Source organism: Triturus cristatus, chromosome 6 (genome assembly GCF_964204655.1).
Source record: "Triturus cristatus chromosome 6, aTriCri1.1, whole genome shotgun sequence".
Taxonomy (NCBI): Eukaryota; Metazoa; Chordata; class Amphibia; order Caudata; family Salamandridae; genus Triturus; species Triturus cristatus.
Window position 1 is genome coordinate 762,725,682 of NC_140589.1, and position 27,753 is coordinate 762,753,434.

General features: G+C 42.4%; 1 protein-coding gene across 4 annotated transcripts in view; it reads right to left on the reverse strand.

The window, feature by feature from the left end:
• Positions 1-27,753, reverse strand: part of SLC35F1 (solute carrier family 35 member F1) — a 952,113-nt gene that overhangs the window by 514,874 nt on the left and 409,486 nt on the right. For all 4 annotated transcript variants that reach the window (XM_085611290.1, XM_085611289.1, XM_085611288.1 and 1 more), the window contains one exon: positions 10,221-10,396. In XM_085611290.1, coding sequence (XP_085467416.1) covers positions 10,221-10,396 — 176 coding nt within the window. The remainder of the gene's footprint in view (positions 1-10,220; positions 10,397-27,753) is intronic.

The window sequence follows — 27,753 nt, forward strand, 5'->3', positions numbered from 1 at the left end:
CTCCATCAATGTGGGAAAAGGCGGGAAGACCATTGCATAGTAGTAAGGAAAAAGGGGTAAGGAAAAAGGGGTGACCTTGCAGATGATTTTGGGCATTTGCATACTCAGGGTAATAAAAAGGGATATCCATAGACAGCGATGTAATCCACAATAAAGAACAATCTGAAATCCTTAATGAAGGATTTCAGATTGTTTTTCAACGTGGATTACAAAAGGGAACACACTTGCTTTGCTTTCTCAAAGACAAAGAAGTTAGGATAATTTGCACTTTACAGAAGTGGAGCTTCACTGAGGCACCTGCTGTGTTTATATTTCTAAGTGCTTCTCGTTGAGGTTTAAGTTCTGTGAAATGAGCATCAGGGCATTAAAGGACCCTTTTTTCAAGAAGAGTCCACAGTTTTGCTGAAAATGTCTACTCAACTGGAGTACTTTCTACTGGTTAATTAGTAAGTGCTACATCATTGGGTAAATGTCTAGTGCATATTGTACACTTCATCTGCATAAAGGACCACGAGATAAGGTCTCCAGTGACCTTGTGTGCATGTTATTTCGGCAATGTGATTGTTTCCCAATCGTCTTCATTCACAAATCTGTGATAACATGAATTCCTATCAAGAGGAGACAACAAGACTACAAAGAGGTAGGTCTCCATCATACTTGGGTACTTCCTCTTTTATTTGTGAACTAAAGGATGGGGGGGGTCATGCAGTACCCCTCCCCGGGCCAAATTCTGCCCGGGGACCCCATCCTCAGGGGCTAGGCCTCCTGATCCTGGGTGCAGTGGAGCCCACCCAGGGCTCCCAGTGGGCAGTGTTAGGGACCACATAGGACCTTCAATTTCCCCTTGGTCCCTGTCGGCTACCCGCCTCCAGCGGGAGCCAGGATTGCTCCCACACATAAGGAGCAGTCAAAAATGCTGTTCCCTGCGTGTGGGAGAAATTCAAAAGCCTGCTCCCAGCAAGCGGGAGCAGTTTTCCTGCTCCCACCTGCTGGGACCAGAGTTTGATCTTGCTTGGCAGGTGCTGTCAAAGCTCCCACCAAGTGAAAGCAAACTGCTATCTCCCAAAGGTGGGCACCTCGGAGATAGGGAGCTGGCCCTGGGGGGTGGTGGTCCTCAGGGTCAGTACTGGTTCCAGAAGCGGGGCAGCATAACCCCCTCCTTTATTTTGCACAGGGCCAACCCCAGGGAAGTGGTGGTCTCCGCGGCCAAAACAACCTAGGAGGGAGACCGCACTGCCACCCTCCCACTTTAAATTAACGCTGGCCCAAGGAAGGTGCTGGCCAACAGGGTCAAATAGGACCTGGAATGGGGACGCACGATACCCTTCCCCTAGTTACATGTTTTGTGCCCCGTGTAGAGCCAGCACTTGAAGTCAAGGGAATTAACCTGTTTAATGAATCAGGCCACGCCAGATGCAGGAACACAGAAGAGACACGTATCGGCTGCAAAACAGCCTTTTTCAATCTAGCGAGCACCATTTTGATGCAATAATATATATATATATATATATATATATATATATATATATATATATATATATATATATATATATATATATATATATATATATATATATATATATATATATATATATATATATATATATATATATATATACATATATATGTTATGCTCAAGGATTGCCCATCCGGTGAAAAGCACTCTAACAGCAGCGAGAGGTCGCAGACCTTCGTTCAGTTCCAACGGCACCCGCCATGCCAAATCCATTCACAGCTGATCCATCATTCATACGTCTGACACGTTTCGAAGTAGGTAACTTCTTTTTCAAAGGCGATGACGGTCAAAGAGGTGCTTGGTTTGACACCGCCCAGGTTCTTAAGTAGTCCATTACGGTCACGCCCCCTGGAGGGGTGCTCCGTTTGCGAGTGTACGCAAAGCATCCTGGGCTTTGTAGTGGCAGACTGATTAGTTTCCCTGAATGGGTGCACATTATTAAATCTGTCGGAAAATCTTCAAAGCCCTTGTATGGGCCTCAGCAGGCGGGCTCGTTCACATCCCAAGCTACTGCTTCCACATATGGAGATTAGTAAATACTTATCTCCGTGGCCTCCAATGATAACGGAGTGGTGCTTTTCGGCAGCGGGGATGCCGCCTTATATGTTATGCTCAAGGATTGCCCATCCGGTGAAAAGCACTCTAACAGCAGCGAGAGGTCGCAGACCTTCGTTCAGTTCGGACGGCACCCGACATGCCAAATCCATTCACAGCTGATCCATCATTCATACGCCTGACGCGTTTCGAAGTAGGTAACTGCTTTTTCAAAGGCGATGACGGTCAAAGAGGTGCTTGATTTGACACCGCCCAGGTTCTTAAGTAGTCCATTACGGTAACGCCCCCTGGAGGGGTGCTCCGTTTGCGAGTGTACGCAAAGCATCCTGGGCTTTGTAGTGGCAGACTGATTAGTTTCCCTGAATGGGGGCACATTATTAAATCTGTCGGAAAATCTTCAAAGCCCTTGTATGGGCCTCAGCAGGCGGGCTCGTTCACATCCCAAGCTACTGCTTCCACATATGGAGATTAGTAAATACTTATCTCTGTGGCCTCCAATGATAACAGAGTGGTGCTTTTCGGCAGCGGAGCTTGGAATAATGACAAGTTCGTAACATGGGGCAGCGATGCCGAGAAATAGACCATGCACGTTCTGGGGCCCATCCAGGGCACTGATTGGGGACACATTGAATACGGCACCCATCCAGGGGAGGATTACCGCACTACAAATCCCAGAAGACCAGGATGACAGCTCATTGGAGCAATCTATTGGCCTATAAGAAGGCAGAATTTCAAAATAAAGGTGTGGCAAGAAAAGCCGAAAGCTCTGTGAACCAGCCTATGATTAAGGTACTCTTACCGAAACGCGTCAGGCTACATCCCGGCATGTGAAAGTTGGTCTGAGAGGAATTGTAGCAGCCAGAGTGCGTTCCCGCCTGTGGGCAACTCTTGGAGCGATATATAATACACGGCGGCCCAGTCGTGGGGAATGCACCGCCGCCTGGATTGTAAAGCGGACCATGGAGCTTGGAATAATGACAAGTTCGTAACATGGGGCAGCGACGCCGAGAAATAGACCATGCACGTTCTGGGGCCCATCCAGGGCACTGGTTGGGGACACATTGAATACGGCACCCATCCAGGGGAGAATTACCGCACTACAAATCCCAGAAGACCAGGGTGACAGCTCATTGGAGCAATCTATTGGCCTATAAGAAGGCAGAATTTCAAAATAAAGGTGTGGCAAGAAAAGCCGAAAGCTCTGTGAACCAGCCTATGATTAAGGTACTCTTACAGAAACGCGTCAGGCTACATCCCGGCATGTGAGAGTTGGTCTTAGAGGAATTGTAGCAGCCAGAGTGCGTTCCCGCCTGTGGGCAACTTTTGGAGCGATATATATATATATGTATATATATATATATATATATATATATATATATATATATATATATTATCTACTGGCGGTCGCCAGTAGATAGTTATAGTTAGGACCGTGTTTCCATAGGAAATCCGCAACATTCTATTTTGAATAACTTTGGCGCCGATTGACGAATCCTCGCGAAATTTTCAAAATAGGTGGGGCGCTCTGCTCCGCTCCTTCCCTGAAAGTCTCGGGGGGATTCGTCAAGCGGGGGCAGAGAAAAAGGGGGGGTCCCAAAACGCGTTTTCCCCATGCATTTTTCCATAGGACCTTTAGTCCAAGCTGCAGCCCGAACGGCTGAACAGAATTACTTGAAATTTGGCAGAGAGGTAGTCCTCAGGTCAGGGATGTGCCTTTTGCAGGTCTGGTGTAAATCTGTTCAGTATTTCCTGAGAAAATAGCATTTAAATCAATATATATATCTATGGGCGCGCTCCGAGCGCGTACCGTAAGCTTACCGTACGCGCACGCTGCCGTGCGCGAGCGCGATTCTGATTGGTTGTTAGATCTTAGTAAACATTCGAATCGGTCGAAACCAGGCTGTACAGTTCCTGACCCCCTAGCCTTGGTCAGGGGGTCCCAGAAGGACCCCCAAGGGCAAAAATGTATTTTAATTTTTTTACGAAAAATCGCCGAATGCGCGTAGCGTACGCGCACGGTAGAAACGGAAAAATTCCGCGAACTACGTAACGTGGGCGCGCGGTGCGCAAAGCGCACCGCGCGCCCACAGCGCGCGCACGGTGCGCGAATAAATAAATAAATAAATAAATAAATACATAAATTAGCATTTAAAAAACCGTACAAATTCACTGAAAAAACCATAGGTTTCACACACTTTATAGTTAGGAATTAGCATTTAAAAAACCTTGCAAATTCACTTAAAAAACCATAGGTTTCACACATGTTATAGTTAGGTGGATATTTCACTCGTAAAAAACCAATGAAATTCCCCCGTTATAGTTAGTTCAGATAACTATAACTCGCGCGCCCGCAATCCAGTGCTCATGACGTCACATATTACATCACTCATGACATGGTCAGTGGCATCACTCATGACATCACCGATGACATCATCCTTGTGATAGAGTGGCGGTCGCGCGAGTTATAGTTATCTGAACTAACTATAACGGGGGAATTTCATTGGTTTTTTACGAGTGAAATATCCACCTAACTATAACATGTGTGAAACCTATGGTTTTTTAAGTGAATTTGCAAGGTTTTTTAAATGCTAATTCCTAACTATAACGTGTGTGAAACCTATGGTTTTTTCAGTGAATATATATATATATATATAAAAATATACAGGCAATTCCATAGACATAAACAATATACTATGGCATTCTCGTATGCAGCAATAAATGTAACTACACACTGCGTGCTGTTACACTTCATATTGTCCGCAGCTCAGATCGATATAAATGATTTGTAAAAACTCAAATGGGAGTATATAAAACATCAAACAGCAACTGACTCTGAGTGTTACTGATGTGAATCATCTGCATCAGCCATAGTGTTATGCAGCATTTCACTATGGCATATGAATCCACAGCTACTACAAAAGATTACAAATGCTTAATTCATTTTCTGAGAACGAGCACACATAATACACACAAAACAACTATTTAAAGCAGCAATGTGCAGTGTTATGGGCAGTATAATGCTGATGTGTTTTACATATTAATTATTGGAGTATTATTAACAGCACGCAGTGTGTAATTACCTTTGTTGGTGAATACGAAAATGCCATAGAATATTGTTTATGTCTATAGAATTACCTCTATATATATATATATATCAGCAAAATGGGGCTTGCTAGATTAAAAAAGTCTGTTTTACAGTTGAAACACATGTCTTCTGTGTTCCTGCGTCGAGAGTGGCCTGATTCATTAAACAGATTATATTCCCCTGACTTCACGTGCTGGCTCCCTTTCTTTTAATTGAGTTTGGGAGTTAATTAAAAATAATAATAATAATAATATTAATTTTATATATATATATATACATATATATGTGTGTGTGTGTGTGTGTGTGTGTGTGTATATATCATCTTTGGGTGATTTTAATGCATAAAGAAATACTTCATGGTTTCCCTGTGAAATACAGGTTTTGTTATCATGATAACACTGTCCCAACTCCTCTGAGGAGCTTTAACATTATTAGTGCTGCAAGGATCATGTGGAAAAGTTATCTAATTTATGCAGAAAGGTTAACTAAATGATAAGCCAAAAAAGTACATTATTTGGCTCATTTTCGTGTAGAAGTTTCATCCATTTGAACTAGAAAAACATTTTGTGTGGCGTCTGGAAATTATATGGCAAGTGTAGTAAATCCATAATTGTGTGGTACATTCTGCACCCACAGAATTGCTTGAATTGAATGGCCCTCCCCATTGTCCATTGTTTTATCAACAATGCACGCATGGAAGATAAACCCAAACATTATACTTCCAATCTGTGCCCACTGTTACCTGTTCTTTGTAGAAAACAACTTTTTCAAGCTAAATATCCCAAATCAAAAACATTTATATAAAAAATACAAAGTGGGTAATGTTTAATATGGTTGTATATGGCCACCTTGAGTTTCCAAATACATTTACAAACCCAGTTCAGCCCTCCTTGTCCTCCTTTGATGAAGATACAGCACAACACTACCGCTTTCTCTTTAAGTGCCTGTCAGGGTAAGTCATCATTAATGAGCTCTCAGTATGAACTATGTCTGCGTCCTGACTCCACAGCTCACAGAAACTTGGCTCCTACTTCATCGTGCTCTCCAGTCCTACTAGGTCATTACTGACATATGCTTTACTCCTTGGCTTCACCCTTTCAGGTATTTGTCTCCATTGTCGACAAAGGAATAGCTATTCATGTACCCCCTGTGCATGTAATGGATTGTATTTGTTGACCTTGGATCATGTGTTCATTTCTAACATATCCCTAATAACATACTGAAGACAATCAAAATTAGTGGCTGTAGTTTTTTCCCCGTTAATATCTTGTTATCACCTATGGCGAATATCGCTACATATATGGGTATGAAATAGGAGACTATGCAAACGTGTTCAAGATCACACATTTGTGTCTGTGTCAGTTCTGCTTGGATCACAGTCAAACAGGATGAACATACTGAACATTTGATACTGAAAACTGAATACTGACCCTTGATAGCTGAACCTTGGATCCAGTTTTGACTTGATCACTTTAGATTGTCCAGTTGATTCTATGAAGGGCATAGACAATATCATACTTCTGAAATCTTTGGAGAGTGAACATGTTCGTGCTCAAAAAGCCTGCTCCCATCAGTGATAGCATGGTTCCCCCTGCAGTAGTGTAGCTTTTCTTCGATACTCAAACTTAATTTCAGGTTTTGGACTTTGAAAGCTGCTCAAAAGTGTTCTGGAGATCCAAAACCCGTTACACTGGTATTTACTAGGGGTTTGTTGCTTATGGGATCAACATTTTTGCTGCCATATCCCACCATGATTGATTGATCATACGGTCTACAGGCCCTGGATTTTCTGTGACATATTCCTACAGCCCTCCTGGCTTACTCCTGTAATTTAGATGTGAGCCAGGAGTTGTGCCTGATCAAGTCACCACTACTCACAGCAACATCTCTGAAATGCGGGCCTTATTTACTGTCGTTTGGTACCATTGTTCATAGACTGAAGCTATGCTACTGTATGTGAACATACAAATAGATTAGATTGTGAGGATCTCATTTTGGGAGCCTAGCACAAAAGGCACTGAGTTGAGATACTGGGTGTGATCTAATGATTGATTAATCCACTGCCATTCCACTATTTTTCTGGAGAACTTATTCCTAGGGTGATCAGACAACCTGTATTTGCCAGGACAATCCCAGTTTCCCGTCATCTGTCTTAGCAAATGTCTGTAAATTCAGTGCATATCCTGGTTTTCGACTACACACACAAGGAGGTAAGCTTTCATGTGTTCTAGTGCAGAAGTAGCAGCTCGGAGTAGAAAACCAACATAGTTACCGATAAAGATACTGGGTTTAATATTTGCATTTAATTCCCCTTAGTGCCTTATAGTATGTGTTTTTTTATGTTTGTGAGCATCAGTGCTTAATTTGAGCAGGTGCTTTCCGGTGCTCAACTCCGGCACCTTAATCCTCAGCACCGGTGCTTATAGCACCAGATAAGGACACACTCATTTGGAAGGCATGTGATTTTCCACAGAATCAGAGGATGTTGAGCCATGCAGAGACTCGAACCCTGTTCCCCAGCTCCGAACTCGGCAGCTCTAGCAATTAGGTTAAGTCCTCTCCTGAATAATAAGTGCCAGGGCTCTAGTCAGGAGGCAGTTTGCACCAGCACATTTCTCCTGTTAGCGCAGCCTCCTGAAGAGAGCCCAGGCACTTCTTATTTTACAAATTAACCACTGGTGAGCATTATATATCAAGTCAATAGGTACCCCAAGTTCGATGCAAAATTGAAGTCCTACTTCTGTGTTTATGGAATGCCCTGATTTTTGTTTTTCAAAATCTGGACACCCTATTTCTTCCCGCTTTAGATTTAATGGTCTCATTGAATACGGCCTACTGTGGTGTCAAAATATTAGCAATTTGACTTTTCAGTACATATCAAGTATCATGAGCCTTAGCTTGTTTAATTTTTTTACCAACGCGAATCTAAATCACAGGGTGCTTAGGCACTATTCTAATTTTCCTGATGATGACCCTGAAGTTCGGGTCGGGTCGCAATGCTGGCAACGAATGCAACAAAAAAGACTGTATCATAGGCCACTGCTGCTGAGTAAATACATGGGTATATTTATGGATCCTGTACTACCTATTTCTCTATGACTAGTTATTTGTTATGTCTATCCTCATTCATCTTTTAAAAGAGAGAGGATGTTCCCTAACGGGTAGAGCGGTCGACCTCAAATTTGGGGAACCGGGTCGAGTCCCTGCAGGGACGCTCAACATCCTGTGATTCTGGGAAGGTCCCTTAATTTCCCTGTGCCTAACAAAATTAATGTGTCCGTCTGTAACGCAACTGGTGCTCATGTAAAGCGCTCAGATACCTTCGGGTCGAGTTCGCGCTATATAAAACTCCTCCCCCTTCCCCCCAAAAAAATACATTTGGATATTATGTTGAAATTTCACTTCTTGTACTAAGCACTTTGTTAACTTGTTTGCCAATTGTGTATTTATACTTATGAGTCAGTGTTTGTAATGAAAGAATATAATTGCAATATACGTGGGTGTTTTGTTTCTTTTCATTGTCATACAGTCTACTGATTACACCGGTTTTAGTTGAATAACATTTTCCTTTGTTATTCATATGCCTCTTGTGAGCATTGTGGGTATTTATAGCTTAGTGCCCGGATTCCATTAGAGGTTTACAGGGAATCCCCTGTGGCTTATATTGACAACTCATGCACCCCATGTGTTTAGCAACAGCATGAGTTACAGTTCAATTTCCGTTTAACAATAATAATTATGTGTATGTACAGTTGCTTTTACATAAGTAATAGCATATACCAAATAATTGAAATGGATCTTTCTCTCTCTACTGTAGACCACCTTGGACTGACCTTTACTGGAGCTCAAACCACAGGGCTAGCCTCACAATGGCCTCTTGATGAGTTGATGGCCCTCCCAGACAAAAATAATAAATGCACCAGCAGAATTGCACAAAGGGCGAAGAGTGGATAGGAAACAATAGAAACTAGCACTATAGAGTAAGACATTAGAAATTAGAAATTACATTTTTGCCACATCAGTTAGTGGTTGGCCACTTTTGCTGTCACTGCTAGGGGAGAGGATGTAGCCTAACAGCTAGGGCTGTCCATCTCAAATCCAGGGAACCGGGTTCGAGTCTCGGCAATGACACTCAACATCCTGTGGTTCGGGGCAAATCACTTAATCTCCCCCTGCCTAACTGAAATTAATGTGTCCTTGTGTAATGTAACTGGTGCTCATGTAAAGCGCTCTGATACCTTCGGGTCAAGTTCATGCTATATGAAACTACGAGAAAAAAAAAATTGCTGTAAGGTGGTGGGAATAATTCCTTTGAGGAACCCAGCACAGACTTGTAGCTGGTCCAGTGGAATTTTAAGCATCGTTTCTACAATGAATATTTCTGGGAGTGTACGAAATTTGCAGAATTTGCTTTTGCGTAGTTACATGAAATTTTGAGGAAAATTATGCAAAATTGTGTGAAATTAACCGAAATTCAAATCCGCCATTTAGTGCTGTGTTTTAGACAAAATGCGTTGTCATTTAAATTTTTGACAGGCTGATGTATTTTGTGCTAAAAAAAAGCACAAAAATGCAATTGTTGTGAACAACAGCTGCTCGCATTCTGGTTGCTCATTTTTATCACATACTCCTGTTCCAATTATGCCATGAATGGTGGTATATTCACGCAATGTGGCGCAATGGGATCTTTTTGGGAAGTTCACATAACAAGCGTAACATTAAATTCCTGAAATTATGTGAATAGCTCCAGTGTAACTTAAATGTCGCCTGGGCCTATTGCATCCGATTCTATGGGAGACAGAGAGAATCCATAAGTGTAAGAGGGCTCATTGTACTATCAGCCAAACAAGAACATTGCTCTAAAGAAGGATCTGTATTTTCGGTCTTTTTGGATAAAAATGTCCTCCTAGGAGCAATATTTCTACAGAAAAGGTAAGGTCCTTTTCCCTTCTTGTCTCAATTGCTTCTTTTGGTGGATGAAGGTAAAACACACCTATAAAAGCTGAGGGAAAGGATACATGAAGCTCAGTAATATGTTTTTTTTTTCCTGAGAGGGAGTCTTACCTTGCCTCACAGCTAGTGTGGTAGTGTAGACCAGGAACAGGAGGATATAGTTGAGGAAGCTCTGGAAGAGAGGCGTGTGGGCGTGAAAATCCTCTGATAAGTATTTGCTGGTAAGGTTGATGCCGCAAATCAGCAGTGACAGCGCCTGACCCAAAGCCACCGACAGGAGAAGTTCCCTAGGAGTGAAAAAGAAAAGCTTACAGTCAGTGTGGTTCGGCAGCTTAGCCTCTTGGCACTTGGACCTGCTCGGACCTGCAGGTCGCGGGTTGAGGATGGAATCCTTGTGAGGCCATCTCACCGTCCATCAACCCTAGTGAAGTAAATTTTACATCATGAACTTAAATAAATTACAAGGCTCGTTATTTACAGTGGTTAGATACTGCCAACACTGTGCCTAAAGTTCTACACACAAAGGAAGTTTTTATTATAAACATTATGTGGTGAATCCTAAAATACGCTAGCCACTCTAGCTTTACTTTAGCGAAGTACATAGGATTGGGATCTACCTGGCCGTATCCACCATCAATTTAGAACAGAGCTGAAGACGCACCTCTGCAAGGAACACTATGTAGTGATGAAGGTCCACACAAGAGGTAGTATTTCAAGACGCTTTATTCCATGAAGATAACATGTAGTAAGGTATAGGACATCATGTAGTTATGTTGTAAACCAGAGCCCCACCAGGAGCTGCCTGTCAGCTGCTCAGCCCATGACCAACTGTCGCTCAGTCTCTCTCAGTCCCAACATTCCGAGGCATCATCAGACTCCAACATTCTAATGAGTCAGAGCACAGGCACTGGCAGAGCAGGGCTGATAAAACACCTTACATTATAACATGCAGGATACTACACACTACATCATGACGCAGTAACAGTCAACTTCCAAACTCAGGACACAGCTACCCCACCAACCACTTGTTGACTCCATTGTTGTGTTTGTATAAGCGCTTCCCTGCTTTTCGGCTAGAGGCATGCTATGCCATTAACACATACATACATTTTTAAAAGTTTAATGCCACAAAGAATGTAGAAGCACAATGCAGATAGAAAGAACCTCGTAGCTGGGTTTGCAAAAAACATGACATTCAAATATGTAGTTTGGATTTAGCTACAAAACTAAGGAAAAAGAAGGGAGTAAGGAACCTTAATTAGGACGTCTCCGGGACCTCAAGAAACACTTGTAGTGCTCAACTCCCCTACTGTTATCTCCAGGACAAAATAAAGATGGGTTGCTTTGAGATCACAGTTTTAAAAGATCATTAGACATCAATTCTTTTTGAGTAATGTCTTCTTCATTAACTGGTGATCCTTTTTCCTCAAAGAAAAAATGGCCAAGATGTTTTGCGACTAATATGCCATACAAATGTCGCTTCTTCAGGGCCAACTCATTAGTTATTTGAATCCCAGTTCTCAGGCCACGAGCTTGTTTTTATTTACTTCAAAGGCTACTAATCAGATTGCTGAGAATCAAATAATGTTTGAAGTAGCAGCTTACAAGCTGTCTAAAACAACTAATTAGTTGGCCTGAAGAAGTGACATTTGTATGGCATATTAGTTGCGAAACATGAGTTGGTCATTTTTTCTTTGACGAAAAAGGATCCACAGTTAATAAAGGAGACATTACTCAAAAATAATTGATGTCAAATAATCTTTTAGAACTTTGACCTCAAAGGAATTGTCTTTATTAAGTTACAAATGCATTGCTGTTTGAGATACATGCAAAAAAAAGTATCGCTCAAGAAGCTAAAGACAGATAAGGGGGAACCATGAGTCCATTTGCAAATGTAAGCAAATACAGCAACCACATTTTCTTTTGACAACAATAAGTTAGGTTCTCTACTTGATGCATGGTGCATGGTGAAATAGTATAGAACTTTGGAAAAGCGTGTTGATTCAGTCTGTCCTTTAGCTGAGCTGGCCAACACCAGCAAGGCATACTTTAACGCAGCGGCAGCTTGCAGTGGGAGTGCTGCGGGGTGGTGGGGCAGAGCGGGGTAGGGGTAAGGTGTAGTGAAGTCAGACATACAGCGGCCAGGAGTAAAGGAAAATACTTACTTTACTCCTGGCCATCGTATATGTCCGACTTCACTACCACCCCCCCCCACCCAGCCCCTCACCTGCCGCACCGCCCGCAGCACTCCCACTGCGAGCCACCACTGCTGTAACGGATGCAAGGGTAGAGGTGGGTACCTTGCTTTGATGTTTCTCCCTGTACCGCCATATAATGTAGCTTCCCTTCTCCACAGAGATGTGAAGGGCAGGGCTCAGCAACCTGCAATGTGAAAGACAATGGTCCTTACTATGAATGACCTGGAAAATGGCCAGGATTGAACCCTCCTCCCGAGTTATGGATACCAAGGGTACCGATGCCTCTTCGGGCAGGCACATTGTGTGCTCAAAAAGGGACCTTACATTCTGCACCCGCATAACATGCATCACCTGATATAGTAGTTTTGGCGTGCAGTGTTTGATTTTTGATTACTGTCCATTAAGCAGCCTTATTGCACAACCTCTGACAATTTGTCAAAACACAGCCAGGCTCTGACAAAGTCTCTGAAAAGGTTGGCATATCTGTGTCCCAAGGGCCACAGGGGAGGGGGGAGGACTTGGGCGAGTAGGAGGTTAAACTGTTCCTTAATAGCTTTGACCCTGGACTGTTGACCTATACACAGTACTACCATTCACAACCCTACACCTGCGACTATAATATGATCACCGTCGCTGTGCATCCGCTCTGACAGTGAAAAATGTAATTGCTTCTTCATTGCTGAAGGAAAACAATCTGTCATGGTACATCCCCCATGTACCACCAGCAGCACAAAGACAGCGCGTGAGGAAAGACTACTGATAAGACCTCTTCAATATTCAGGCCACAGGGACACAGATAGGGAGGACTCCATTTGAAAATATTTCAGCTACCTCAGTGTCTGGAGTGTCGGGAAAGATGCCTGGGTCGAAAAACATCTCAACGTGATATATCTGTTCACACCTGCCAAGCCTTTCCGATCTCATTTGTTCAGGCCATCACATAAATTGGATTTAAACGACACCAATTCAGCCATCCGCCTCCAGTTACACTGTTCCTCAACAGTCGTTCTGTGGCAGCTGTGGGGCGGGTAGGAGGCATATGCCGAGTTGGATGGCTTCTGTTTCCTATGTTTCCACACTTGTGCATTTTCCTTTGGTTAACTTGTTCGTTTCTAAGGGCCTGATTTAGAGTTTGCCGGATGTGTTACTCCGTCACAAACATGATAGATATCCCGTCTGCTGTATAACAAGCACCATTGAACATAAGGCTGTCTGCCATATTACAAGTGCCATTGCATATAATGCACTTGTAATGCAGCAGATGGTATGGCCATCACATTGTGATGGAGTAACCCATCCGCCCAACTCTGAATCGGGTCCTAAGTCTGGATTGACAGTGAAGTTGTCTGCGAGACATATTTGTTCTCACTTCTTCAGGGTGTGACTGGCATTTGGTGGAGACTGACAGTCTGGCACTGGCAAAAGGGCCAGCTTGAAAGGATCAACCAGTATGTGTACCCTTTGCTTTTGGACCCGTGGGCCATGACGGGAACAAAACATAGCTCACTCACTTGCCTTTTCAAGCTGGCCGATTTGGCAGTGCCAGACTGCCTGAAAGGCCGGTTCACCAATGCACTTCTTAAAAATATTCATAGGATGGGCATTGGCTTGCCCTAGAACAGGATGCCCCTTTTACCTTATGCTAGTGGCTATTGTTTCATTCTGCCTACCAGACAAGTGCTTTCAATGGAATGCATTAAGGCCTATTATACATCTGAAAATCATACTTCATCACATCGCTAGTCCAATTCAGTTTTTTCTCCTATATGGATTTGTTAAAGTCCAGATTACAGGAGACTTGAGACACTCCAGTGTGAGTTTTGATGCAGGTTTTTTAGTTGTTCACAGCAACAGACCACCAACCCGCATTGGAAGCTCCAGGAAAGCAACTAACTGACAATTATTCAAACCTCAGAACATAATCAATGTACAGAGCTTTGTGGTGTCACCGATGATTCCAATAGCAGTGCAGTCAATGTCATAATACATCCCCCATATAATATTTACAATTAAAAGCAGCTACACGATAAAATGATGGAACAAAGAATAAAATGCAGAGAAAGGAAAAGAAAGAGAAAAAAAGCACAACAAAAAAAACTCTGATACTGTAATTTTACTGAGAACCATGATCTAGCCAGTCACATAATCATTGTGCCAAACAGGGTTGACCCTTGGTTTCTTGGTGGGGTGTTCATAACCTTTGTCCCAATTAATAACTGAATCATTCCCCACTGAAATATTATCTTGTGAATCTGATTTACCATCAGTCTTTATCAACCAAGACATATTCCATTCATCTTTCCTGACACCAGCCATAATAAAAGGACCCATGAAATTAAAATGCCCTTTTCTCAACATTGCAGGTCGGTAAACACCCTTTACCACACAGTACAAACCACGTAGTTAGTGCCTTAATAACGTGGGCACTACATTAAAAGCAACTTTATAACGCGCTCCTTTAGCATCGCAGGTCGTTACATCAACTTGCTTTTTGTCTTGCTATAGGGAACGCATAGTTAGACTGGTGTTGTATTTAAAGTCCAACACCATCCCTACTATTATGCAGACTGGAGTTGGAATAGTAAATTATATTATTCCAAAGTCCAACCCTTACCAAAGGTAAGTTGATGCCACAACTTGCATGGTAACGTTGCGTTTGATGTACTGCCCACTTCGTAAAGGCATGCGTGGGAAAAGCATGCATGGTTCTAACATACAACCTTGCAGGTCTTTTGACCAAAACTTTGTCCCCAACTTTCCACACACCCTAATGTGCAGAATTCTTTACAGCAGATCAGACTTTATTCTTTTCTTGGTGTAATGTTCTGTGAAATTTCAGATCATCCTCAGAATTGTGAACATCATTCCTTCCCGTTTTCAAAATCAACCATGCAGGATTGAGTTTATTATGAGGCCTCCTGCTTCTCAAGGAAGCAAAAGGTAGCACTATTAGGCGTGTTATGGTGAGCCGATCACGTCTCTCTCAGCACATTTTTACAGAGTTCTTTGTAAAAATCACTTTCTGAGCACAACTCTTCAATATTTTATTCATACTCTCTGCCAAACCGTTGGCTTGACGTGAAAAAAGAGCTGTTTGAAAAAGCACAATTAATAGTTCCTTAAAAAACTCACACATCTCTTGAGAAATTAATTGTACCTCCGTGTCTGTGAAAAGATACTTGGGAAAACATTCCTGGGAGACCTCTTCCATGAAAACTAAAATCACAGTGCGAGTGTTGACTGAAGCCACACATTTGGAAACCACGTATTTAGAGGTGTAATTAACCAATAACAAAACATACCACTAATCGTGGGCAAGTTATACAAAAGGGCCTGCGATGTGCATACCTAACGGTCCAAGGCTCTGATGGAATTTCAATCAGGGATAGTGGAGCAGTTTGTGTTTTCTTGCATTTATCATTATTAGCACATTACCAGCAATCTTTCACAACACCCCCTACTTGATGATCCACACCCAGCCACCAATACCATTCTTGTAACGTAGTTTTAGACATGTTTCTCCCCAAATACCCTTCATGAGCCAGGTTGATCAATTTGTCCCTCAGACCACTGGGGGGTACCACACAATTACCTCTGAAAATGTTCTCTTCCACAATGCAGAGTTTGTCCTTGACATTAAAAAAACCTCTTAGGGTAACAGGAACATCCTTGCTTTCTGGCCAACCCTTTACAATGAACTTTCTTAAAATCAAGAAATATGTATCCTTTGAATTGGCATTAGACCATTCTTTGTTATCAATTGCACACTCACACACCCATCCAACTAATGAACTGTCACAATTTCCACCATCTTGATTAATTGTCAATCTCTATAAGCAGACCGCAATACTATTTTTAGCTCCCGGTACATACTCTACACCACAATTTTACTCTGATAATCCCTCAATCCATCGCCTGGTCATAGGAGACAAATTGTCCATCTCTCTACAAGTAAAAATTTGGGAAATTGAGCAATGATCAGATTTAACAGTAAATGGTATACCCAAAGCAAGACACAAATGCCACCATTTTCAATTCACCGTCAACCAAATGAGATAACACTCCGCCTAAGCCTCTAATGTATGTAAACTTCCAATGTTGTCCATAATATAATAATAATAATCCACATTTGTAAAGCGTGAACAATCACCCGTAAGGGTCTCTAGGCGCTGGGGGCTGTCGGGAAGATTAAGCAAGCTATTTCCCAGAGTCACATGGGGCTGGGCTAATCTGCCGCCGGCATTGGAGATCAAACCATGATCCCCAGATTCTGGAGTCAGTCGCCCTGGGCGCGGCGCCACACCTCTTCCCTCATATATGTAAATGCTACACTACATTTATCAGTCGAAGCAAATTTGGAACCCTTCTTTAGCAACAATCTTAATGGTTGAGACAAACTGGTAAAATTTGGAATAAACTTTGAGTAAAACTCAGCTGATCCCAAGTAGGAACGCACCTGACCTTTATTCTCTGGAGTAGGCGCCTCAATTACACTATTAGCCAAATCCAACTTTGGGCTTATTCTCTCACTGGAAATAGTATGTCCCAAAAAGTCACAGATGTCACTCTAAACATACTTTTTTTTAAAATTACCATTCCTGCCTCAAGTAACCGCCCCACACCTTCCATAATATTTCATCATGTTCCAATCAATCTTTGCCATTAGCCAAGATATTGTCTTGAAAAAATAACAGCTTTGACAAGCATTTCAAAACTTTCTTCATCACCCTCTGAAAATTCACCACAGCTGATGCCAAAAAGGCATTTGAAGAAACCTATATGCCCATAGACGTGTTTCAAATGATGTCAAGTGGTCAGATTCAGTGTGGAGTTAAACCTTATTGCATGCAGAGGACAGATCCATAACACTGAATAGTTCTATGGTTTTTTATCAGGCCAATGTTTCAGAAATATTTGGTAAAGGCTGTTTATCAACCCAAATAAGGGGCATAATTACGAGAAAATGTTGGAGCGCGGAGCTGTGCCAAATTTGGCAGCGAAGCGGTCGAAATTTTCAAAACACAGGGATGCGCTGTATTCCCAAGAATACTGCGCACTCCTGTGTTTTCAATAGCACTGGCGCTAAATTTAGCTGCCTAGCGCCAATGCAGGCACCCTTGCTCCATAGTGCATGGTGCATGCGTTGCAGGGAATGATTGTTTATGTGCAGGAAGGTGTCCCTTCCTGCACATAAACAACCACTAATGGCAGTTTGTTACTTCTATGTGTGATGCAAAATGCAGCACAGATAGAAGTAGAAAAACGTCATTATTTAATGGTTACGTATGTGCAGTAAGAGGCACCTTCCTGCACATAAACAATGATTAATGGCATTTTGCTCTTTCAATATCTGCTGCAGAATGCAGCACACATAGAAAAAGCAAAAACAAGGAGAAATAAAAGTATTTCTCCTTGTTTTGACATTCTAGCCCCTACTCTTGCATGGTTTTAGTTTTTGGCGCTGACTCAGATTTACACCTCCTTGTACATCTGGGGCAGCGTCAAAAGCAATGGGTGTTGCGGTGGAACGCCCACAGCAACACCCATTGCACGTCCCTTTCATGCTAAGTGATACGTGTAAAGGGGCCTTATTTACAAGGTGTCGTTAAGCCACAAAAAGTGGTTTAACATCGCTTTGTAAATATGGAGAAGGGCATATCGCCACCAGAACATCTCTAAAAGTGACGTTCTGGTGACAATATCCCCTTGTAAATATGCCCCTAAGTTTATTCAACCCATGTAGATTGACACACATATCCTAATTTCTTTTCCGCCATCAGTTAGAGCCAAAGCCAATAGAGCAACTCACTCCGAGCACTCTATTTCTTCAATCGCTCCACGCTCCAACAAGTTATTCAGTACTCATTCAAGAGAAAACAACATCAAATGAGGGACTTTCCTCACCTTCGAGACAAATGGCACTTCGAAACAATCTTATGATCAAAATTCCTAAGTAATCCCAGCTCACTGCCAAATTCTTTAGAAAAATTAGAGCATACATCATCTGGCAAACCATCTGCAGACAGTAACAACACATTTTCTCGAATATTGGGATTTAGGCTATCCCCATGTCCCTCTGATTTCTCCAAACCTACAGATTGTCATCCCTCCTGACCACATACATTTTTCCCACAGTCTTGTGCTCAGAAAACTGAGTCTTCATGACAAATATCCAAGGAAATCTATGGTCATTCCAACAAACCCCACTGGATTGATATCTAGTGGAAGTAGCTCAATCTTCTCCATTCCAAACACTGCTTCCCACTGTTTGTCACCCACCATGGTATGCGGTGACCCTGAGTCAGCAAGCACAGATATTTTTTTTTCACCTACTACAATTTCACACTCTGGCATTTCCAAGGGATCGCCATCAAATAATCCATCATCGCTCATGCTCAGAATAAATTTCTTTTCAGTTTATAAACAGTTTAACCTTGTGTTTTAGCTCCATAACATACACATGCATAATGCCCTTTCTTACCACATTTCTTACAGGTGGCATAACTTGCAAACCATCCAGGACTATTGGAAAGGTGTCCTTCACTGCCGCATCTAAAACATTTCATGCCAAAACCCTAGTCAGGATTTGCATTCTCACTGTAAGAAGATTCCCGTCGTCATATCAGTTTTTAGCATCTGAATTCCTGTCAACCTCTGAACTGTTACATGATGATTTAACTTCATGAACAGTTCGTTAAGCATTTTTCCCTTTTTCCTCTCTCATCTCAAGCACCCATATACTGGTATTCTCCATGCCCTCTACTATAGCCAGGGCCTCTTTTAAATCAGGATTTATTTGTGGGAAGCTTTTCCTGATCTTTAATATTATTTGTACACCTGACAATTTGTTCTCTGAGCAAAGAGTCAGTAAATTGTCCAAAATCACAAGTACATCCTAAAGTCCTTAAGGATGCTACATAACTACCATTTTTTTCTTGTTTACCCTTGCATTCTTGTGAAAAATGAATGCCTTTCAAGCATAACATGGTTCTCAACCATCATCAATGACATATCGTACAAATTTTCCGGCTCAACCTCCCCATGAACTATAACAGTCTCATCCAAACTCTCATACACATTTCTGCTCTCAGTTCCTAAATTATGCAACAATATAGCTTGCTGCCCTTTTGCAGAGACTTTTCCCCTCCAATTGCAAGGAAATAAAAATCAAATAACTACTTTTATCTCTTCCAACGTAAGTTAGACTCACCTTTGTCGGACAGAAATTGCAGTGGCTGAGACATATAGGCAACCGCCATGATTGCCTTTTGCACCTTAAGGTTAACTAATTCCCCTAACTATAGCAGTTCAATATGTGTCCTTGTATGTCCCCTCAACCTAAAGAGGCATAAATGAGCCAATTAAACTGTGAATAACATTACAAAGGGACAACAGAAACAGTCTAATGAGCTAAATTGTCCTTGCTGCAGTGCTGCCCACTCTCATTTCACATTTCCTCCAAGCGTCGCTATGGTGCTAAAATCCTACATACAATACTATTCAAATGCACTTGTCTTCTCCCACGTTACACGCGGACAACTTGAATCTGTTTACAAATCCACTAGACAGCTGTACAGGGGGGAGGGGAATGAGGTGCTAGAGGTGCACGTTGAAATTTAGCTCTTACACCGAGAACACGCACTGACGCGGTCTCCTAGACCTGTGAGGCATCCAAAGCTGGAGAACCCGCTCTCCCAGGGTACCATAGACTTGTGAGGCATCCAAAGCTGGAGAACCCGCTCTCCCAGGCTACCATAGACTTGTGAGGCATCCAAAGCTGGAGAACCCGCTCTCCCAGGCTACCATAGACTTGTGAGGCATCCAAAGCTGGTCACTACTGCACATGAGCAATGAATTCCTCCCTGCACACTGAACTCCACTTTGCGTGTCCTCTCAGTGGCATCACGGCTTTCTCCCCAATCCAATATGGCTGTAGTACTGACAGCTGTTGCATGAACAGCATCCCAATTTGATGTTGGAGGCATCTTCAGCCGCCATTCAATTGTCTGACGCAGGGAGACAATGGACTGCGGCTCTCTAGCTGATGTCACCACTCAGTCAGCGAGTGTGGCAGCGAAAGCACCTTCAACATCCGTGGATGCAGCGGAGACTCCCGAGACTGCAACAATGTCCAGGACTCCATGGGAAGTGCCCGTTACACCGCTATCAAGGTAGGTGAATAGCTCTTCCCTCAGGCAGTAGGATGACAGATGCATACCATACACCATCCGTCTTGATTCCAAAATTTGGAAGCTGGTGGTCTCGAGCATGTCTGCAGCAATCACTCATCGCCGGTGTTAAAATCCAGGTTGCAGGAGACAGTCCAGTGTGAGCTTTCATGCAGGTTTATTAGTTGTTCACAGCAACAGACTATCTCCAGGACAGCACTAAATGACAATTATTCAAGCCTCAGAACACAGTCAGTGTGCGGAGCTTTGTGCTGTCAAAGATGGCATAGGTAATATTCCAACAGCACTACAGCCTAAGCCACAACGGCATTCTATACAGAAAGCTATACATTTTTGCCTCTGTTTGCAAAGCATTGGCAAAGCCAAACATGCTTGCTTTAATGTGATAAACAGTGTGTGTGCTCACAAGGTAGATAGACAGCATTTGTGGATGTCTGTGCTTATATGTGTGTACATATTAAAACTAGACCAGTTGGCTTTGCCAGTGCTTCTTGATTTTTCCTGCATATGCATACCTATGTCCTCTTGTTTTAAACACATGGCCGTAATATCTGCTCCTTCCCAGTGTGAGAACATATGGTGCCAATCCTCACGCAGAGCTTGACGGACAACACTCTGAGTGTACCTAAGCACCCTGATTTCATTCATCTTTTTTAATGTTTTCCTGTCTTTTGTGATCAATTCCAGTCACCAAGAGGAGATTCTCTGTACCTTAAGGAGGATGAGATGAGATTAAAATTGTACTTGGGGTATTCTGGGGAGACATGGGCTTGGGAGACACTAAAGTCATTGGTGGGACAGTATCAAACGAATTTTACGCAACATGTGGCATTTGCTACCAGTTCATAAGTGGTGGAGTTTTTCTAAAGAGGTTTTGAGGTGATTTAAAACCAATAAAGACAATTTGAAATGTGTGAGGCTAAATAGTGCATCTTACAGAACATATTCCAACAATGGGTCATGTCATGAAATATGTAGAGGTGTACAAATCTACGCTAAACAGTCAATTTGGTGACCGTGAACATAGACAAATGTCCTGTTCTGTAACAGGAAAAGGCAGGGGTGGTTCTTTGTTGGTTACTGTAAAAAGCAGAGTGTCCAAATTATATTGCTGCATTCTCCTTGCAAATGAGAAGTGCACAGCTTCCAATATGCATCTCATTTTACAGGACAGGCCCTAGAGGTAGATTCCGTCACCATGCGGGGGATGGCCAGTGTGTGCTCCAATGTGGTAGCATTCAGGACTCTGTAGGAAGGCTCAGTGGTTCCCAATGGGAACATTTCAGGTGGATGTAGTCTAATATTTCACCCTCCTGGAGGGGAGGGCTTCTCCACCTCCTGCCAAAGTCAAGTATTGGTTCTCTACTACTACCCCTTATACTACGACTTCTACTACTACTACTGCTACTACTACTACTACTTCTCTAGTTCAACTACTACTGCTAACACTACTACTACTACTACTACTACTGCTACTACTAATACAATTTGGGACCAAAGATACACGCAGCATTGTCCTGTCTGAGCCACTTAGATGTGCCTTTGAGTGAGACTAAGCCGTAAACCTCCATGTGAATAATCTACCACACACTGACCTAACAGGCCACCCATCTATGACTGCAGGAGCAGAGGTGCACATTATGTGTTCACTTGTACTCAGGAGCTGTGTGTCTGGCCAGTGATGGGTGCCCAGCACGGCACTGCCATAGGAGAGGATGAGATCCCCCCCCCCGCATCTGGCACCTGCACATTACATGACTGGTCCACAGATTGACACAATCTCCCCAGGGACTGCAGACAGCTCTGAAGAGGGATCACAAAGAAAATCCAAACTACAAGGTCTGCAGGTAGAATACACTGCAGGAGACAATGCTTTGATGAATTCATCAAAGGTATTCTCTCATTAGTTGGAACAAATTGTGCACAGCTGAATATTCGGTGTCATAAGGGTAATGCATGCCTCTCTCAAAACATTTCCACTCTGTGCACGTTGCCCACCATAATTAATGTGCAATTTAATTAATGATCACCATATATTCTGTGCTAGGAACATAATACATAGACAATTTTGTGCGCTTATAAATTCAAATGCCTTAGGTCCCTACTTGACGTTTAGTGGGGCGGGAGGAACGGTGTGAGCCAGTGGCCCTCCCATACCACCAAACCAAAGCTTCCCCCATTCTATTTAAGGTGAGAGGAACACAGGGCCCAGCGGTGCGATAGCAACAGGACCACTTGGTCATAGTAACAGATGTCCAGCCCTATTGAGGACATAACTGTATCACTCATGTTCCCTGCCTGTGTCCACCATGTGAGGCATGGCAGACGTTCAATCGTTCCTATGCTCAGGTAAAAGCTCACTGCACATAGGGGCCTGGAGCCACCATGATGGCTTCTCTTTTTTCAGCATAGAGACCTCGACCAGGCAGGCAGAATTTCTAACTAAGGCAGACAGTCCTCTGCTAGGGTGGCCAAGGTCAAGACCTGGCCTACCCAGGCAGAGTGGAGGACTATCTGCCAGGGTGTAAATAAGTCCCAAAGTATATACAAAAAATACAAATTCATCCCAGAAAACCTAATGGGTTTATGTTTTTATATGTTTTACATTCAAAGCAAAAACGAATTTGAGTCTTTCTCCTTTTTAGGCCTTTCACTAAGTTATTACGAAACCAATAGAGAGTTTACATCTCCGTAAGTCTTTACAATATGTTTATCTGCTTTTACACAAAGTTCTTGTGCTTCTGCCCATTGGACTTGGCAATTATCTATCATAAAACACGTCATCTCATTACCACCAGTGTTAGCTCAACCTGGTATATGAATCCATGAAGTAATCAAAGACTAAGGGCCTGATTACGAGTTTGGCAGTCTTGGAGCGAGCGGCCACGCCAGCGCCCCGCTTCAAGACCGCCAAACCCGTAGTCAGTCTGCCCGCTGGATAGCGAGTTGTAATCGTGGCAGGTGGTCCTGCAAAGGCTCAAAGGAGAACCATAGAAAAGCAGCGCTGTGGGAGCACCACAGCACGTTCTTGCACAGGGAGAAATGTTGCGCATTTCTTCCTGTGCAGGAACTGGGGGTGCAAACATGCAGGGGGGCACAACATGTGCCCCCCTTTGCATGCACTCCCATGCACAGATGCTACAGGGGGCCCTGTAAGGTCCCCTGAGTTGACTTACCACCATCCTTTTCATGGCAGGGCTCGCTGTCATGGAAAGGGTCTCGGAGGCTAACTCGCAATATGCGCTGCAGTGCCTCATAAGCACCTCCAGAATACTGCGGTCTCTGACCGCTGAGCCACAGCAGCGGGATCCATGATCCCCGGCGGTTGCGGCGGTCCTGTGGCGGCCCGACTGCTAAACTCAAAATACAGTGGTCGGACCGCCTGTGAGGCACCATGCACTGCCACCACAGGTACGGTGGTTCTATGGACCGCCAAACTCATAATCAAACCCTAAATTGGTTCTCCCTCCTTTCTGCTTGAGCCCAGTGCCAGGACACTCTAGCAGTAACCTTGTGCTCTACAAATCCCAATATTCATTCATTCATTGTTTCATAAGTAACAGGTTCTACATGAATTCCATGGCCTACAGTGGTTTATAACAATAACATATTGCTGTCCCTATTTTGGGAAAATGAAGGGAGCATGTACATCCTAGTAAATTTTTAGTCAACGACTCACAAATCTAATAATGTGGCACATAGAATCTCACATAGAGGATAAATACTGTATTCTGATCCTACATTAAGTTTTTGTTTATTTGTAGTTTTATACAGTGCAGATCAAATTCACTGGGTGGGAGAGCACTTTACATAAGACTATGTTACAAAGAGATCCATGCCAGTAACACATCAACTAATATAAGGAAATGAGATAAACAGAATGTCACACAATACAAGTAAGTTACAGTTTACAAACAGGAGTCCAATATATGATAAAGAGATGAAGGTGAGCAATGGAAGGCATATTAAGATGTCTTTCTAATGACAAGTCTAATGGACTTACAGACCTTAGGGGCATCCCTGGAAAATGACTGTGTTGGTGTTTTTGACTTTTTAAATAGTAGGATTTTAACTAGAGGAGTGCCAACCCTCCCAAATTGGTGCTGAACACTTGAAATCCCTTTTTCTGGCCGAGATATTTTAGAATTTCAGAAGAAACTGCCTGACATTCCTGGGTAGAGAACTGCCATGGTCCACCCATGACAGAACAAGGATCTAAACCACTTGTTTAAAATAATCTCATAAGATTAGAAATGTAATCCCCATAGGACCCTGAGTTAAATTGTCTGTAACACAAATAATTGCTCTATTCTAACCACATTGAGGGAATTCCACATCTGAACCAATGACAAACTAATTTAAACAGGTAACAATAATATATAAATTAAACAAATATTAGAAACTAAAATATATCAACAGTCTTGAATTCAGCAATGGTTTCTCATATCCTCGAACACCAACGATTGTAACAAATCTGTAAAATATGCTTTTAACGTCAATTCATAGGTGTAATCTTAGCAGCATCCTTCAATTCCAAAACTGTTCTCATGAAGGAATATAATCTGAGGTATTATATTCAGTGTTTATTTTGCTGAACTTTCTTTAGCTACACTGTATGCTATTCACAAAGCATCTTTAAATTATAGTATTAGGGCAGCCTCGATTGTAACTATCGCTAAGGCAATCATACTCATGTCACCAAAATAACTAATTCAAATACTTATAAACGAAATCTAAAAAGGACTCAGAACGTATGTAAAATAATAAAAAACTGAACTGGAAAATAATAGAAATGAAACAATAACGAAATTTACCAATTAATAAAATTAATCTTATTAAAAAGTGGGCAGGAAACTAACTTCATTAACTTCTTTAAGCTAAGTAAAGGTCTATGCGTGTTAAAATATATATTTAATTTGCTCAGATTTATGTACTACACATAGCAATGATATATATAGTATCCTCATGTTTTTAGCATATGTTTGTTACTTGAGCACAGGCCCTACTTCAGGTATTGCCTTGGGGGTGCAACATGCACTAGTGCCTGTTTTTTTACATTACCGAAGGGCCCACGGATGCTTATGTGGCCCCTCCTGCATTATGGATCATGCCAGAACAGAACATGCTTCGGTGTGAGTACTAGTAATAGGAGCAGCCGGGTCAGACTGGCCAAAAGGGCCATCTAGCAGTGCTAGAAGTCTGGCATGACAGGCCATTGTGTGGGCCAGTTTTTTTGCTGTGTGTGAGCTTGTTTCATCATCTGGTGGACATGTTTTGTTACTATTGATTTTCACCATGGTAACAATAGCTTTGTGCGTAGCAAGCAAAAATGCACACATTTCCATACCTAGTAAAACACCTATATAACTTGTCTTTACAAGTTCAAAACTACACCACTTTGTAAATCTATGTAAATATTAGCTATGTAATCCGCTAATGCTCGGATTACTTACTGGTAGTCTTTATTACTCCGAGTCATAGTCTTCCTCATCACAGTCCTAACTCTTTGATAGGTCGTTTTACAAATGGTTACACAACTTACGCATATGCTCAGTTCAGTTAGGACTGTGATGAGGAAAATTGGGTGGAAGGTAATGCTACGATTATTTACCTGTAAACTTCATTACTCTGAGGAATAGTCTTCCTCATCACAATCCAACAATTTCCCACCCTCTACTACCTAAGAAGTATTCATTTGGAGAGTGGTAAAAAAAAAATTAAGTTTATTGATGTTGGATATGCTTGGTTATTACAGGAAGTTGTTATGGCTAGCCCCCTCCTTTATAGCCATGTGATAGGAAGTTACATGACAGCCATGTTGGAAGAGGGCAGTTGGAGGTTTCTTTATATAGGTGATATCTGTGCCTCGGCTCAATTTCAGCCTGAGATTAGGAAGACTGACATGCAGGGTAATGGAGGCCACTTTTTTTTGATGCCCCGGACTACTTTTGGGCCCAGTCTGACCCTGACTATTAGGAATGATCTTAACTCTCCCTTTACTTTCACATACGTAGTATGACAACAGCTAAATGCAGGGGAGCAACATAAAAAAAAATCCAACTAAAAAATCCTGTTTGATCCTCATCGATTGTCAGCTCCTTCAAAAGGTGGTTCTGGTCGGATTGACTCCCCCAGGCTCTGGCATGTATTTCACAGCAAGGTCAGACCCCTCAGTGAGACAGGCTGTCTGCTGCTGAGTGCTGACAGCCCACTGAACAAATAAATGTACTTCAAGTTGTACCGCTGCCTGATGGGGTCACGCAAGCGCATTACAGAGCTTAGGGGCGTCTTCTCACATTTAGAGTTTCAAAGTTAGATAAGTGACAGTTAATGATGAAGAGAAAGATGTCAGTAAATTTCTCAGAGGTCAGCAGAGTGGTGAGAAGCTGTAAATCTCCTGTGTTTTCAAAGGCATGCACCAATGGCAGGGCTATGCTGTGATCTTAGCAGCATCAGGGTTTAAGAAGCATGAAATGGAGGGGATGCAACACGGGAGTAGGGGTTAGCATTTCTGCAGCGAATCACAGCTGACACACTGTTTTAGCCAGTAAATTACATAATAATTTACCAGCAGTTGTCAATTATATAACTGCAGCATGGAAATTGTATTGTATCATTTACTCTAAGAATTGTGTTGTGCAGAGGGCTAGTTCTTGGTGTGGGTGATGTAGGGTAGATGGTTACCTAAGGTGTAACGTGCTGGCACATGTCACCGTAACACAATGGCAGTGCATGTGAGCGATGCAATGTTTAATCCCGGCCCCTGATATACCTCAGTAAAAAATGTGTTGTCCAGAGATTTTCATTTTTGATTTGTAATATTGGATCATTAGAGAAGTAATTTAGGTTGGGTAGACATTGATGATCCGGTGTCAAAATGTTTTAGGGGTCAAGTAGTCTTATAGAGACAGAAATAATTCCTCAGAGCAACCCTTCCACCATTTTCTAAAATGGCAGCTATAATAGAGGAAGAAGAGACATGTATAGAAATTAAACAAATAATAATGTTTTTAATACTTTTATGTATACACCAAACAATGTTTATGATCTGAATATGAACATAAATTAATGTTTATCACTTCTGTTTTAGACACATTTTCATAGTTCACATTATTTATTTGTTTTGGCAGTCGCTCATGGTACATTTGCAGATGTGTTGAGCATTTGAGAAGAGCATATTGACAGGGACATCTTTTGTAGCACAGGTTTTGCAAGTACATGTATGTACGTTCTGTGGGTAGGGGCTTTAGAATTGTT